At 33.5% G+C, this 17,476-nt stretch overlaps 2 protein-coding genes across 10 annotated transcripts in view; one reads left to right on the forward strand and one right to left on the reverse strand.

Moving 5' to 3' along the window:
* syce2 (synaptonemal complex central element protein 2) overlaps positions 1–16,517 on the forward strand; it is a 48,971-nt gene extending 32,454 nt beyond the window's left edge. For both annotated transcript variants that reach the window (XM_087242698.1, XM_087242697.1), the window contains exons 5-6: positions 14,896–14,938; positions 16,306–16,517. In XM_087242698.1, coding sequence (XP_087098824.1) covers positions 14,896–14,907 — 12 coding nt within the window. In that variant the 3' untranslated portion in view covers positions 14,908–14,938; positions 16,306–16,517. The remainder of the gene's footprint in view (positions 1–14,895; positions 14,939–16,305) is intronic.
* Positions 1–17,476, reverse strand: part of gcdhb (glutaryl-CoA dehydrogenase b) — a 33,995-nt gene that overhangs the window by 5,036 nt on the left and 11,483 nt on the right. For 4 of the 8 annotated variants that reach the window (NM_001442910.1, NM_001442911.1, NM_001442913.1 and 1 more), the window contains 9 exons: positions 16,519–16,557; positions 16,284–16,424; positions 16,149–16,211; positions 14,497–14,667; positions 13,967–14,096; positions 9,166–9,382; positions 7,022–7,125; positions 6,196–6,321; positions 1,652–1,812 (listed from right to left, as the gene is read on the reverse strand). In NM_001442910.1, coding sequence (NP_001429839.1) covers positions 1,652–1,812; positions 6,196–6,321; positions 7,022–7,125; positions 9,166–9,382; positions 13,967–14,096; positions 14,497–14,667; positions 16,149–16,211; positions 16,284–16,424; positions 16,519–16,557 — 1,152 coding nt within the window. Of the gene's footprint in view, positions 1–1,420; positions 1,813–6,195; positions 6,322–7,021; positions 7,126–9,165; positions 10,169–12,303; positions 14,097–14,496; positions 14,668–16,148; positions 16,212–16,283; positions 16,425–16,518; positions 16,616–17,476 lie in introns of those variants that run through there. The other 4 variants (NM_001442912.1, XM_087242614.1, XR_015479756.1 and 1 more) reach the window with 3 other exon arrangements.

The raw sequence follows: 17,476 nt of genomic DNA on the forward strand, positions 1-17,476 counted from the left end.
TGCAATGAAATCTGTTCTTTTTCCTCAACCGTAGACATATTAGCTAAAATTAGGCTAAATATAAATCAATTAGAAATAAATGACTAAACAAATGCAGTCACTTTAATATCTATTTGATGACTAGACTGGTCTATCTATTGTTTAGACGGTTAGACAACAGCGTTAGATTAGATTAGATTTACTTTAGATTAGATTTAGCCTCAAATTTAACCTTGTTTAAGCCATGTTTGGATGTCTATTAGAGGTATTTTTTAAACAGAATGTCTAGGTGGGCAAGTAAATGTAATAGTCATACATCTACAAGTCCAATGCTGTGGTTCTATTCCAAATCTAAATTCCAAAGCAACTGCTAATAGTGCAGTTAATGTAAAGGAAGCAAAAAAACTTGCAAAGCGTACACATATTTGGATTGGTGATGAGTGAATTAGGTGAGAATTTATGTAGTGCATTTGTATAGCATCCAGATACAGTTTCACTTTACATTATTGAGGCCTATAGCAATTGTATATACTGAGTTTTATACTCGTTTTTTTCCACTATTCCTTTTTTTTAAATTCTGAATGCCGTTCAATTTAGAAAACTAAAATACACATAATTTCTGCCAAAATTTTTGCATCATTTTACATTATTTTAAGAATGTAAATTATAAAATGTATATGCAAATTTTAACCCCCCCTCAATAATACGGATTTAAATATAAATATTGATTCTTTTAGATAGATAAAAAAAAAAAAAAAATGAGCAATATCACACGAGTAGCAGTGCAATATGGCTGTGTATCGGCACTGGTGGGAAGCATGCGTTGGATGCAGGAGCCCCCACCAGTGCCGATACACAGCCATATCGCACTGCTACGAGTGTGATATTGCGTTTATACAACAGTTTGACGGCATAATTGTGCATATAAAAACAAAATTAAACACGGAAAGTTTCAAAAACCCTTTTGTATGTGGAACTACTTTCTTCCACATTGGATTCAAATCATAAGCTGACAGTTAAACAGTTGAGCGTGCATCTTTTAAACTTTAGATCTGTAGTGTCTGCTTTTTGCTGGCTGTATGTGGGCGGAGTAATACACAAAGGGTAAAGAGGTTGTAGGAGTTCTGATATTGCAGAATATCGCACGGTTATCAGCCAATCAGATTTGAGAACCAGACAGAACTGTTGTATAAATATATATATATAAATATATATATATATATATATATATATATATATATATATATATATATATATATATATATATATATATACTTTCAGAAAATGTTAATTAGCATTTAATTTTGCACTGATAAGCAGCTACCTTTATGCTGACTAATAATTTATGCCAGTATTTATAGTTTTTATTTTGGTTTGAAGGGCTATGAAACACTACTACATTTTTGAAGTGTGTTGCACTACATAGAAGCCCTTCCATTCATTTTAAATGTAAGAGAAAACAGATATGTTCCCGTTTAATGCATCCAACTAGAAATAACATCAGAAGTGCTCCAATGCGAGCTTTCCCATGTCCTCCAAAAATACCCCCAAATCCCTATCACTTTCCTGAAAGCTCAAAGCATTACAAAACTCTGGCCTGCGCGTTGACCTGGAAGATCAGATCAGGGATTGTTTTCTCAGTAAAGCCTGATCTCGTCGCTCTCTCTCTGACCTTCATAAGTGTTGACGGCCTCCAGGTTCAAGACGTGACGGATGATGTGGTACTCGTCTGCGATGCCGTTTCCTCCCAGCATGTCTCGGGCCTGTCTGGCGATGTCCAGGGCTTTACCGCAAGAGTTTCTCTTTAGCAGCGATATCATTTCCGGAGCCGCTCTGAGAATTTGATGCAGAAAGTCAAGAGTTAGACTAGTTTTTATACTGTAATTACGTTACTTTTAGTCATTTAGCAGAACTTAAGTGACAAACAAAGTGGAAGACAAGTGATTCATCATAAGATGACAAGATCAAATACAGTGGGGAAAATAAATATTGAACACGTCACCGTTTTTCACGGAAAACATATTTCTAAAGGTGCCGTTAACTTCCCCACTGTATAAAGCAAGAGAATAGTACAAGCTGCCACAAAATGTCCTAACTACACCGCGACGTGATAAAAGGTATCTTTTTCACGTTACGAGTTTTTGTCCTATACATCTTGTTACATCCAAACAACATTTCTATTTTAGCATCATGGCAAAACAACAGCATAAACTACTATGACAATGATCACCTCAGGTACTGATTATGTGCTTTATACGGTGCAAGAAGCTACTAATGTGAGTTTGAGCACCATTTTACGTTACACTTATTGCTGTACTACTGAAGCAGCAGCAGATAGTTCACCTCACACCTTGAAAATTAAATACTACCACAAGGTATCTTTTTTAATGTTACGAGTTTTTATCCTAACCATTTGCGACAGCATCAGGCAAAATTTCTATTTTGCAAAGAGTTTTTACTTCTGTGGCATTGTGGCAAAACAACAGCATAAACCACTACAACAATGATCACCTCAGGTACAGATTATGTGCTTTATTCAGTGCTAAATGCTACTAATGTGAGTTTAAACACAATTTTACATGACTTTTATTGGCAAACTACTGAAAGCAGCAGCAGATAGTTCACCTCAGGGGTCTGTTCTTTGTACATGGATTACTCAGTTAGCTGGATTTGGATACTGATGATTTGACACGATCCAGGATCGTTTCGTTCTTCAAAGCTGATCCGAGAATTGTTGTCATAGCAACAGTTCTGCTAGGTCAAACCTGATCGGGAGCAGGTTCATTTCATATAAACAGGATTAGATCGGCTCAGTTCAAGCAAAGATAATACAGAAAGTATGTTCCGAATTCTGATATTTTCTTACAGTAGTAGTTATATACACTTGGGAAAATGGTGAATATTTTTTAACTATATATATATATATATATATATATATATATATATATATATATATATATATATATATATATAGTTAATAAAGTTATATATTAAGTTATATATATTTTTTAACTATATATATATATATATATATATATATATATATATATATATATATATATATAGTTAAAAAATATTTACCATTTTCCCAAGTGTATATAACTACTACTGTAAGAAAATATCAGAATTATAACTTTATATATATATATATATATATATATATATATATATATATATATATATATATATATATATATATATATATATATATAAAGTTATAGTCATTAATAAAATAAATAAAGTTATACATATTATTAAAACTTATGCAATCTGCACCCTCGAAATGAAAGTACAAAGACTGCCACCTGGCGGTGCAAAGAGAAAACTTATTGATGTGAATTTTTTAGATCGATTTAGTACAAATTGTGTATAATAGAAATGCACAATATGTGACTTTTTTAAAAACAATAATACATTTATGCAGTCATAAACATGTTTTGATAGTTAATATGCCGGTGATTTGATGCTTCACAAAAGTTGCAGATGCCTTTACCAATATCAAAATGCTTTTGTAAACATCTAGTTATTCTTTACACAGATAAAAAAAAACGGCTACTATAATAAAGAAAATCTTTTCTAAATGTAGAACTAAATACATTGATTTGCATTGAAATACATGATGAATACACTTGACAGCTCATAACAAATGTGGAAGGTTATTGCGTGTCATATTTAACAAACCGTTACTGCTAATTTGATGTAATTTTGCTCACATGGATAATTGAATATTAATCAGATGATGTCATTACGCTGCTGTGCCGTCAGCCAATCGTTGCATTGTTGATCATGATTTCGAGGATCGATAGATTTGTCCTTCACAAACACACGCAGCGATCTCAGATCAGTTTATCCAGACATTCTAATCTGATTCACGAACTTGTTTGAAGAACCAAATTAGCGAGAGATCAGTTATCGAGATGAAAAGATCCAGTATCTGCCAAATCATCTTAGATCATTTAAGCGAGGTATGAAGAACGGACCCCAGATCTAGAAAATTAAATAACAAGCAAACAGATTGAAAATGAAAGTCAGTGACTCCGTGGAAACCAACAACATCAGTCACTCATGTATTTTACTAATGGCTAATAGGTTAAATATGTATTAACTAGATTATAACCCTTAGCGTTTTGTCTGAAGTGCAATGGCTGATATTTAAATGAATGGCTGGTATTTAAATGTTTTAGTCATGTCGCATTTGGTGCAGACAGCCAAATAGCTTGTTGCTGGAATCTTGTTGTGTCACATGTAATCAGGACAGTGTTAGAGGCTTCAACATTTGACCACTTTTACTGTTTTTCTTACATTTTAACTAGGCCTGTCGCAATTTATCAAATAACAATCTAATAACTACAGTCGTTTAAGATGCTGCAATTCCTTTAATAGCCACAAGGGAAGACAAAAAAATAAAATGCAAAAACACAGGTGTATTTTACTTTCACTTTCAAACTGACGATGACGAGAGACTGCATCTGCACCAGTTTAAGAATTTAAAACACCAGCAATGCCTACAACCTAACCCTAACTAGCAATGAATAGCCAATGTATCTGTTTAGTAGCAAATCTTCCTAACATGTTTTTTGTTTCTCTAGTGTGTTATTTTACACCATGTTGTGTTATAGGCCAGGTTTTAGGTTTGTTATGTTTGCTTGTTTCTGACATTTATTGTACTGAATGGAATAAATCACTTCAATATTTAAAGTTGCAAAGTGACAACAACTTACAACCAATCTCAATAATTTGTAATAATTCAAAAGCATGACAAAAACCTCCATAAAGAAATCAAATATTTAACACACAACTTCACGTTTTTGGATTGTATAGCTATAATAATTTTGCTTTTACATTGTGTGAAAGGAGGTTGTCACTAGCGTTTATTTTATACATATTCAAAATATTTCAATATACTGTAATAATTGGCATTTTACATATTAATTGTCATCATTAGAATTGCAAATGTTGATATTTGGTCATATATTTGATTTCTATTTTGACCCTCAAACAGACAATTAATCATCAATTAATCAAAATAGACAAGTAATTGCATAATCGCAATTATTCCAAGTGGGCAAACTCAGTCCTGGAGGGCCAGTTTCTGCACATTTTAGCTCCAACTCTAATCAAACACACCTGCTTATAGATTTTTAGTGATCTTCAAGACACTGATTAGCATATTTAGGTGTGTTTGATTAACGTTGGATCTAAACTGTGCAGGACACCGGCCCTCCAGGACTGAGTTTGCCCACCCCTGCTTTAGACAGTTCATCGTCAGCTAAATATTATAAATGTGACAGCAGTAATTCATTTTTTTTATTCAGATGGTGTATAATATTGCATCTTTAAATTACAAATAAAAAAAAAAAATAAATAAAATTTTATATATATATATATATATATATATATATATATATATATATATATATATATATATATATATATATATATATATATAATTTTTTTTTTTTTTGAAAATGTTAATTAGCATTTAATTTTGCACTAATAAGTAGCTACATTTATGGGGACTAATAATTAATAATAATAATAATACATTTTTTAAAGGCGCCTTTCTGGCAACTCAAGGACAATACAATAAACAAGAGCAATAAAACAAGAGAAATAATAAAAAATATACACAGCAATAGTGCAGATAAAAATAAGTATTAAAAGCCATCTTAATGGCAGGTGGTGATAATAAGTGATAATAATTTATGGTGGTAGTGGTAATAGTTTATGCCAGTATTTATAGTTTTTATTTTTAGTTAAAGGGCCATGAAACCTACAAGTAAAAGTATAACATTCTTTACCTCCTATATAATTATGAAGTCATTTTTAATAAACTCACTTATGAAAAAGTTGCATTTATAAAACTTCTAATCTATTTTCATTCACTTCTAAAAATAGATGAGTCAACAGGAAGTGTATAATGTTTCAACGTTTCTTCCCTTCATCAGAATTCCCAGAAATATTTTCGACCAATCTATTTCCTCTTCCTGCTGACTTATTTTTAGGACAGAGAAAAAAACTAAAAATGCTATTCTGTACAGAAATCTCAATGATTTCCTTTTAATAACCTGATATTTCCTGGTCTTCCATCTTTTAAATCACAACCAAACCTTTATCTGTAACTATTGCTCACTTGTTTCCTGCATCACAAAAAATAATAATAATATCCAAATGTATAAATTCAATTCAATATTTGCAGCAGCACAAAGATCTTACTTTTTGTCATCTATCAGTCGGCCCAGTTGCAGACACGACTGCAGGCCGAGGGTGATCTCGGTCAACATGTCTGCCATCTTCTTCTGCATCAGCTGGTTTCTGGCGAGTGGAACTCCAAACTGGATTCTAACAGAAACAATACAGCAGGGGTCACCAACCTTTATGAAACTGAGAGCTACTTCTTGGGTAACGATTAATGTTGAGGGCTACCAGTGTGATAAACACTTCTCAAATAACAAATTTGCTCAATTTACTTTTAATTATACTTTATGTTTTTGGTAATGATTAATGATATTCATCCATGTGAAGACACTGATCATGTTAATTATTCTCACAAAAGTGATCAACAATGATTTAGCAGGGTAGGAAATACCCTGTATTTAATGTATCAATGTGCAACACTTTATTTTTATATATCTCTGCAAATATTTACATTTTTAACTGATTACTTCTATATTAGATGAAGCTTACTGGTAAGTGGCGCTATGGTGAGCTATTTTTAGAACAGGCCTGCGGGCAACACATGTGATCCTCGCGGGCTACCTGGGCACCATGTTGGTGACCCCTGCAATACAGCTTATTTTACTCTGTTAGAATCATGCACAAATTCACCATAAGGAAATTCACCTAAAGCCATTTTAAATTCAAATAAGATTGTGCTCCCAGCCTCATTTTCAAAAGAGGGCGGATCTACAAACACCTGTGCATCAGCATAGTGGCAAATTTAAAACAGGACTAATGTTATCTCTGTAAAAACAAGGCTGTCACAATTATTGTCACTTAGCAATAGGTCTATGTGTTTGTTAGATTATAGATGTTCGTTGACCTGTCCAGTGTGTACTGTCTTGTGGCATGGAAGCAGAACTCTGCGGCTCCCAGAGCTCCCCAAGCAATGCCATAACGAGCATTATTCAGACACCCAAACGGGCCCTGGTAAACATGGAAGAAAAATCAAGGCTATGTTAGCATTACTTAATGAAACACATTATGCATTGACTAAGTGGTCAGTGGAGTGTGAAATAAATAAGGACTTAATATAACGTTTCAAATTCAAAAGATGACAGCGACCATCCATAGGAAATACACTCATACTCAAATGCTTTTCTTAGAAGATAACATGGATATTATGGAGGTTCAGACATGTAGAGGAATTCATGGATCTGGAATGACATTTAGCTATTAATGACACTAATTGGAAATTATTTCAACTTTTTTACTTGGTCCTGAAATAAAAGCAGGGCTTACAATTAACTGAAGTCTTAGAGAAATGGGCTAAGATAACTGTACACACTTCAATAAAATCAATTGTTGGCAACTGTCCATTTTTATGCGTTCCTGACCAAATTATTTATTAGGTACACATTACTACCTTACACTTTATTAGGTACACCTTACTAGTACCGGGTTGGACCCATTTTTGCCTTCAGAACTGCCTTAATCCTTTGTGGCATAGATTCAACAAGGTACTGAAAATATTCCTCAGAGATTTTGGTCCGTATTGACATAACATCAAGCAGTTGCTGCAGATTTGTCCATGATGCGAGTCTCCCGTTCCACCACATCCCAGGCCATTCAAGTACAGTGAACTCATTGTCATGTTCAAGAAACCAGTCTGAGATGATTCACGCTTTATGGCATGGCGCATTATCTTGCTGGAAGTAACCACTGTGGTCATAAAGAGATGGACATGGTCAGCAACAATACTCAGGTAGGCTGTGGCGTTGGCACAATGCTTAACTGGTACTAATGGGCCCAAAGTGTGCCTAGAAAATATCCCTCACATCATTACACCACCACAACCAGCCTGAATCATTGATATAAGGCAGGATGGTTCCATGTTTTTTTTTTATGTTGTTGACTCCAAATTCTGACCCTACCATCCGAATGTCGCAGCAGAAATCGAGATGCATCAGACCAGGAAATGTTTTTCCAATCTTCTATTGTTCAGTTTTGGTGAGCCTGTGTGAACTGTAGCCTCAGTTTCCTGTTCTTAGCTGACAGGAGTGGCACCCGCTGTGGCCTTCTGCTGCTGTAGCCCATCCGCCTCAAGGTTGGACGTGTTGTGCTTTCAGAGATGCGCTTCTGCATACCTCAGTTGTAATGAGTGGCTATATGAGTTACTGTTGCCTTTCTACCAGCTGGAACCAGTCTGGTCATTCTCCTCTAACCTCTGGCATCAACAAGGCATTTACGCCTACAGAACTGCCACTCACTGGATATTTTCTCTTTTTTCGGACCATTCTCTGTAAACCCTACAGATGGTTGTGCGTGAAAATCCCAGTAGATCAGCAGCTTCTGAAATACTCAGACCAGCCCGTCTGGCACCAACAACCATGCCACTTTTAAAGTCACTTAAATCACCTTTCTTCCCCATTCTGATGCTCACTTTGAACTGCAGCAGATCGTCTTGACCATGTCTACATGCCTAAATGCATTGAGTTGCTGCCATGTGATTGGCGTTAAATTCGCATTAACGAGCAGTTGGACAGGTGTACCTAATAAAGTGACCAGCGAGTGTATATTAGCCTGTCCAGTTTGCTTAACGTAAATTTCTAAGCAGCCAATCACATGGCAGCTACTCAATGCATTTAGGAATATTTTCCAGTACCTTGTTAAATCTATGCCATGAAGGATTAAGGCAGTTCTGAAGGCAAAAGGCTGTCCAACACAGTTCTAGTAAGGTGTACCTAATAAAGTGGTCAGTGGGTAGTTCTAGGTAATGGATTATTATCATCATTAATATCCTATAGTTTGGCACAAAGCACCTAATAACACTGCAAATTCATCTATTGTTGCATACAGCAGGTCAAATTTCTAATAACAAAAAAAAAATAGGCCACAGCTCTGGTTTCTTTTATGCCAGACTTTACATCTAGTATTGATTTTACATCCATTTCTACTAATAATAAAGCCATTAAAACCTGAGCCAGTATTTTTAATGGAGTCTCATGCAGTCTTTCTCTCACTTACTGCTAGTCCTGAAGCTTTGGGCAGCAGGTTTTCCTCTGGTACTTCCACCTCATCCATGATGATCATACCAGTGGCTGAAGCCCGCAGGGAGAATTTGCCTTCAATCTTGGGGGTGGACAGACCCTTCATGCCACGCTCCAAGATGAAGCCACGAACCTTCCCATCCTCACATTTAGCCCAAACCACACAGATATCAGCCACTGGAGAGTTTGTGATCCTGAGCAAGAAATAGGGAAACAGTATAAGATTACAGAAGACACACTGAAAAAAAATTCTGTGGATTTACTCCATTATTTTAAGGCAAGCGGTTGGAAACTAATTATATAGGCTGAATTTAAACACACAAATATAGTAATGTTCAACTTAATTTGTTTGTTTAAATTCAGCCTTTATACATTTTTTGCAACCACTTACCTTAAAATAATTAAGCAGATCCAATGCTTTTTACAACTTCTGCCGTCCACAGTATGAATAATTTCACAAAATGTATGTTTTCTAAAGCACAGTAGCTTAGTATTAGTTTCAGTTCCATCATTTTACCACATTTGAATGTTTGTTTTAGTTCAGTGTATGAAATGAAGGTATCATCATCATCATCATCTCTCGTTGTTATTTCCTTTTAGTTGTTTGTTTATTTCACTTTTATTTAAAAAAAAAAATTCTGTAAAGCACTTTTGAGTCAGGTCTGAGGCTTGGTGCTATTGATGTTGAAATCATGTTACAGTAAGAAATAGGGAGCAGAGATGCACAAAGTAGGGCCTGCGGGCCAAAATTGGCCCATAGTAATAGTAACTTTGATTTGGCCCAGCATCCCATCTGAGAATGATGGGGAGGTGTTTAGGGTGAATCCCTTTGACAGAGATCGTTATTTCGATTTAAAAGTGACCCCTTGTTTCTTTTATTTCTGAGCTACAAAAAAAAAGCCAACTTAAATATTTCAATTAAATGTTGTAAATAAATCTGAGTTTTAGTGCAAATCTAGGCGAAGGCAGGAGCATGTTGACTAGCAGGGGCGTTGCTAGGGTTGAAAGGGATAAGGGGCTTAGCCCCAAAGACCCCCAATCCCCCCCCCCCCCATTAAAAAATAATGTTCTAATTCACCCCGCTAAAATACCACCACTTTCAAAAGGTAATCTACTTTTATAATAGATTTATAAATGGTTTAATAATAAATAGGGCTTTTGCGTTGACTTTTAGCAATACAATTTGAAGCTTTGTGACTTGTAACACCAAAAAGGAAAAAAATAAACATTAATTAATTATCCCACTTCTCATTTACTAGTCTGTTGTGAGCCATATCATACCTCTTGAGCCTCCTATCTTCTCTCCTGATTTGCAGTTTCTGTTTGTTTTTTGAAAATGTAATTGTCTGCATGTCTTCAAATCTAAAAAATATGATTTATTTTATATTGTGAGTTGTTATCCAATGTGATACAAAGCTACAAACAAATTAACTAAGGTGTAGTGTTGTCAAGATACTGGAATTTCTAAATTTAATACCTCGCAAAATATTGATATTCAATAGGCTACTATTTTTGACATAATAAAAATTTTATCAAAAATAGTACAAAAATAAAAATAAAGATTTATATGCTAGAAATGTGTTTACTTCGAATTTCTTTTGAGGGAGTTTTTTTTCCAGTTTTCCTCAAAATAAGGTGATGTGGGCATTGTAGCACTTTAAATGCAAGTAATGCCTGTTTCATTCATTCATTGAGCAGAATTTCCAGATATGCCTCACAAAAGTAGTAGAACAGTCCAGGAAATCCTTAATATGGATGAAGGCATCAGCTATTGCTGTAGTTGAATGAAAATAAGATCTGAATAAACATAAAAAGGCTTTAACTAATCATTTACGCGACTGCGATAATAAATGTTTATACAGTTGAAGTCAGAATTAATATTTCCCTTTGAATTTTATTTTCTTTTTTAAATATTTCCCAAATGATGTTTAACAGAGCAAGGAAATTTCCACAGTGTGTCTGAAAATATTTTGTCTTTTGAGGTAATTCTTATTCGTTTTATTTCAGCTAGAATAAAAGCAAAATTACTTTTAAAAAAAAAACCTTTTAGGGTCAAATTAATTAGCCCCTTTAAGCAAAATTTTTTCTCTGATAGTCTACAGAACAAACCATCATTATACAATAACTTGCCTAATTACCCTAACCTGCCTTTAAAGCCTTTAAATGTCACTTTAAGCTGAATAGAAGTGTCTTGAAAAATGTCTAGGCATATATTATTTATTGTCATCATGGCAAAGATAAAACAAATCAGTTATTAGAGATGAGTTATTATCACTATTATGTTTAGAAATGTGTTGAAAAAATCTGCTCTCCGTTAAACAGAAATTAGGGGATAAAATGAACAGGGGGCTAATAATTTAACTGGGGCTAATCAGACTTAAACTGTATGTCTTCTTCCAGCCATCTCAGGTATTTTCATAAGAAAGTCGATTTATAATCCCCTGCTAACTGACATAGCATGTTAAAGTAGAATGTAGCTATACAATATGCTAGATGCATGAACTCACTGTGATTTAACTATTACAGAAACAGATGTGACTGGCTATATCATATCTAGATAAATATGCCTAGATATCTATATCATATCTAGAAAGCTAGAACAATTTCCGTTTTTCTGACTAATTTGCATGTATGCATTGATATGATGCACATTTTATCCATTACAGTTATTTTATTTCACCAAAACTACACACATTTTATACTGTGGAAACAAATTTTAAGCTTCATTAGTTAGAACTATTCAGTTTCGCGAAAGAGTTACCTCATCAACTTCAGCTCTTCAAAATAATGAATAAATGAACGGCAGTGGTGGATTTTTTTTAAACATCATGTGACAACAGTGCCACTTCCACCTGCCGGTAGATACAGGTACTGCTGAACAGCTGACCCGACACAAACACTGTGTGAGGTGGAATGTGCGTGATGTACGCCGTAATTTTCAGTACTTAGATAACAAATTAAATGTTGTACACCATTATATATACTTATATATTATTTATTATATATACCTATATTTTTATTTAAGTGGAACATATTGCAAAAGATGAGGGGCTTTTGACAATACATCAGGGGCTTAAGCCCCCAAAGCCCCCCCCCTCGCAACGCCACTGTTGACTAGTGTTTTCAGCATTGAACTTATTTGAACTTATAGTGTTTTTTACATGCATTTTTTTATTTCTCTTTGCTATTTGGGCTTATTGGAACCTAATTAGAATAAAAATCTAAGTATCATCTTTTGATATGATGTACTTTTAGAGAAAAATTATGTCCATATATGTGGACTCGTGGTCCCAATTTACATAAAAAACTTACTCCCAAATTTTTTTGAATGCAAATTTAACATAGAATTTTTTTTTTGGAATTTGCTTTGACTATCAGAGAGTTAAAACAACGATTTTCCCCATTTTGGACAGTTAAAAACAGGGTTTGGGACATTTCATATGCTGGAAAACAGTTGCAGGATGACACTGTATGTCTGTAGCAAAATATAAAACATTTAAAGTATTTTATATAGCCACTTAAGAGCTAAAATGTGCTGTCCACATATGTGAACACTCAAGCCCTAGGAGGCTATAACAAGTTCATTAATAAATGTTAAAAACTAAACCGTATTAGTTAATATGATTCAAAGAAACATTTTCTAGTTATTTATAAATATTAGCAAATAAATTAAGAAATTTCCCCTGGGAAACAAATGTAATATGGTGTAATATTTTCATTTTGGTAAATATTCGGCCCACATCCCTCAATTAAGTTTGGATTTTGGCTCTTTATATGAAAACGTTTGGGCACTAAATATTTAAAGCACACATTAGGCTTCTATTCTGCCCATTGTATTTATGCTTCAAAACTCTTAAACGCAAACAAAACTTCTAGGAAATAATACTGAAGTCAAAGTAAAAATCCTTACAAAAAATATGTAATTCTGGATTGGCTCTGACATCCGGGGACTGATAGAAACTGACTATTAAAGCAATACCCTAAAAATGAAAATTCTGTTCTATGTAACTATCTCACCCTTGACTTGTTTCAAAACATTTTTTGTTGTTCTGTTGAACACAAAAGAAGATATTTTTACAAAAGCTGGATGTGGTAACCATTGACATCCATATTAGTACACTATGGAAATCAATGGCTGCCTTTTCCAAAAGTCAAACTGGTTTTGGGTGTACTATCCCTTTAAATAGATACCCCAAAAAAATTCTCTCACTATTTACTCACCCTCCAGTGGTTCCAAATCGTTACGAGTTTGATGAACACAAAAGAAGATATTTTGAAGAAAGCTGAAAACCTGTAACCATTGACTCCCATAGTAGGAAAAACAAATACAATGGAGGTCAATGGTTACAGATTTCTCGCTTTCTTCAAAATATCTTTTTGTGTGTTCAACAGAAGAAAGAAACTCATGAAGGGTGTGTAAATGATAACAGAATATTTCTTATTTTTTTAAGTCCTTAAAAAAAGCTCATAGCACCACCTTGTGGACACCTATTGTAAGTGCCTTGGAATGTTACAGTTATTTCAGTATGCATGTTTTATTTACTGAACTATACTAGTTCAGGCATTTCACTATTTTCCTAAAATTAAACCACAGTGCAATCTGTAATAATGGCCACAAGCGTGATTAATGTAGTAAAGATGATCTTAATACCTTGTCAGTTTGACCGTCTATATTTTGGTGTAGTTGGTCAGTACAAATGGACGCAGTTGTGAGGTTTATTCAGACTTTCCCAGTGTTCTAAAATGTATGCATTTCATAAAAGCAGTGCAGAACCAACCAAGTCTTGGATCCAGTGAGGGTGAAAGTGCGACTGGACGAGTTGTACTTGGCCTTGGTCTCCATGCTGCCTGGGTCACTGCCATGGTTTGGCTCAGTCAGTCCAAAACAACCCAGAATCTCTCCTTGTGCTAGACATCACATAGACAGTCTTCAGTAAATTAAATGTAATAGTTAGAAAAGATTGACAAATATATGTACTTTTACAGTACAAATATACAAGCCTATAAAAAAAAAAAAAGAAAACTTTCACTATAAATAAGGTTTCACTATTTTGTTGAATTTTTTTTTCAGGGCAAGGTTGACATTTGCATGCAATTGCTCACCTGCTAACCATTGTTTTGATATGTTTATATTGTATGTGTATACACATGCTTTTATTTATTTATTTGTAATTTTTTATATTTTTTTATTATAATTTTGTATGTTTTGTTTTCTTTAGTACATGTTAAAAGTTAAGACAGTATTTAAAAAAAAAAAGGAATTAAACATTAAAACACAATGTGAACAGATTTTTTTCTGGTGTCTTACCCAGTCTGGGCAGGTATTTCTGCTTCTGCTCCTCTGTGCCGTAAGCATTGATGGGGTGCATGACCAGGGAGGACTGCACACTCATGACCGAGCGATATCCGCTGTCCACTCGCTCCACTTCTCGAGCGATGAGGCCGTACGCCACATAACTTGTGCCAGCACAGCCGTAACCTTGATAGGAAAGTGCAAACTAGTGTTAGAAATGCAGAAAATGTATTTGAAAGTTAAGTTTTAAACTAGGGTGTAGAGTATTTATTATTTTCATCGATATCGTAGTTGCTCTTTAAACAAAGTTCAAAAGCACAATTAAGCCTGTTAGTATGCAGTTCAAACTACCTTTTTTATTTAATGAACAATGTATTTTATCAATATCACATAAGCCTGTACGCCATTTTCCAGATATCAACATGAAGAATAGGACAACCGTTCAACAAACAAGAAGGTAATTTTGAGTAAATACCATTTTAGATTAGGTATTCTACTTTTTTGCAAGTGAAAATATTTTGTTTGTGACTAAATGTGCTTTTTAATTAATTATTAGAAATCAATGATCTATTCATGAATTTGGTCACTTGCTGTTTTTATCATCTGTCAGACAAACCATTTGAATCAGCGATTTTTAATAAATCCCAAAAGACAAAAAACAAATACAGGTGGATTTTCATCTTTAACTGACACTGGGCATTTTATCACAAAAATATCACAGAAATCATCATGCTATCATTTGCCAAGCATTGCACCTCTTTACTTTCAACAAGAAAACAAACTATTTAGCATTTCCTGATTACAAATAAAAAATTGTGATTTAAAAAAAATGCACTAAAACATCATCATCATAATAAATAATTGTTATAAAAAGATTATTTAATAATAAGTAATTGTTATGATAGTATTATTTAATTATAGATAATAAATAAATAATATTATTTAATAATAATAAGAAGTAAGAAATAAAATAATTATAACAAATGCAAAACATCACAACTTTTAGTATTTTCTGAATCAAAGATGTGATTTAAAAAATACACTAAAAACAACAATAATAATAATAATTATTATTATTGTTGTTGTTATTATAGTATTTATGTAAAAATGCTGTAATGAATAAATAATATTATTTAATAATAATAAAAATAATAATCATAATAAATAAATAAATTATAATTATAACAATTACAATGGGAATAAAGCTCATTATTAAACACAATACATGTACTTTATTGTTTAGCAATTCCTGACAAGGAATCAAAAAACATGATTTAAAAATGCACTAAAACATCATTATAATAATAAATAATATAGTTATAAAAATATTAAGTTATAATCCTTGCAAGACATCACTGTAAATAAAGCTCATTATCAAACACAAATAATATATTTACAGAACAGCTGTACAATTACAACATTAAAATATTTATGGTGGACTTTCATCTGATTTTTATATTGCGCCTCAAAAACATCTTGAGCTGTTTGTGTGTAAATGAAAACTGAAAAATGAAATATCATTTCATTATGATTGACATATAATTAATTTTTATTAGTTGTGTAGTCCAGCTAGAGCATCGACTGCTAATCTGAGACAGACAGATTTACTCACTCACTCACAAAGTGTAATCCACAAATTTATATATTGTGTTCTATACTGTACATACCTTTAATGGTTGGGCCCAAAACTCCAAGTTCCCCCATCTCAGACACAATTTCACGGTGAAAAACTAATAGAGGACAGAGAGGCATTAGTTTAATAATGTTGAAGAAATTACCGTGATATAAATGTACACACACACTTTCATTTCTGTTGGCCATCAGGATGCGTGGCATGAGTTTCTCTTGGCAGTAGGTGCGAAAGGAGTCCCGGATCATGATCTCCTCCTCTGTCAGAAGACCCTCCAGATCCAGAGCGTCCCGCCAGTTAAACTGCACTTTAGCTGTGAGGTTTACATGACAGATTAGAGACTGAATAAAACAAACAAGCAAGCTGGTGATCAGCAGATAAATACACTGAAAAAGAGGTAAACCTACGTGCTTTCATTTGCTTCTTTTCTCCAGACTTCTCTGCATCTGATTGAACAAATATGTGGACATCTTTATGTTGTTATGCATAACCGAATATGTCAGCCTGGATTACAAAATAGAGTAAGAGCCAGTGTTGGGGAAAGTTACTTTTGAAAGTTATGCATTATAATATTAAGTTACTTTCCTAAAAAAGTAACTAGTTACGTTAATAAGTTACTTTTTATGGTAAGTAATGTGTTACGTTACTTTTTTGTTACTTTTTATTACCTGCTGAGGCTTGATCTCTTTCAGAACTTGCAGTTTTTTTATTATTATTTTTAATGGAGGAGTTCTGCAATTAACAGCACACTGTATAACCTACACCAGGGCTATTCAATTAGTTTGTCATGGGGGCCGGTTCATGAAAAGCTTCCCAAACGAAGGGCCGAAGAGATGTGTGTTGCTATATGAGTGATGGCACAACTACATATAAGAGCCCATATGCTGTATTTGTGCTCATAAAGACACCCAAATTGGCTTTTTCTACATTAAAATGTTAATATATTGTATTTTAAAACAACTACATTGTCCAATTAACTTTTTTTTTGTTTACAAACATTCAAAATGTTGTATTTTGTACAACAAAGCAGTGACTTGCTAAAGTAGGCTTCTTCTACATTCAGACACATTCATATGTTATGTTTTGAACTGCATAACAATTAGTGATGCAACATTATAGATTTTGGTTGTACGGTTATAATGTCTGAAGAATAATCATGCTTCACGGTTATCACATCTAATGTAATTTAGAACAACAAGCTTTATATTTGTGAAGTAGCTATTTAGATTAACTGTTGTTATCTCTACATGTCATATATACAGATTAATGAAAGTTTAAATCAGTGTGCTTGCTGCTTTTGTGCTTTTTTGTCTTATTAGTGAAGTGCAAACCCTGTAAGTACAATTCCTTTTCTTTCATGTGTTC

Source organism: Danio rerio, chromosome 3 (assembly GCF_052040795.2).
Source record: "Danio rerio strain M-AB ecotype USA chromosome 3, GRCz13ab, whole genome shotgun sequence".
Lineage (NCBI taxonomy): Eukaryota > Metazoa > Chordata > Actinopteri > Cypriniformes > Danionidae > Danio > Danio rerio.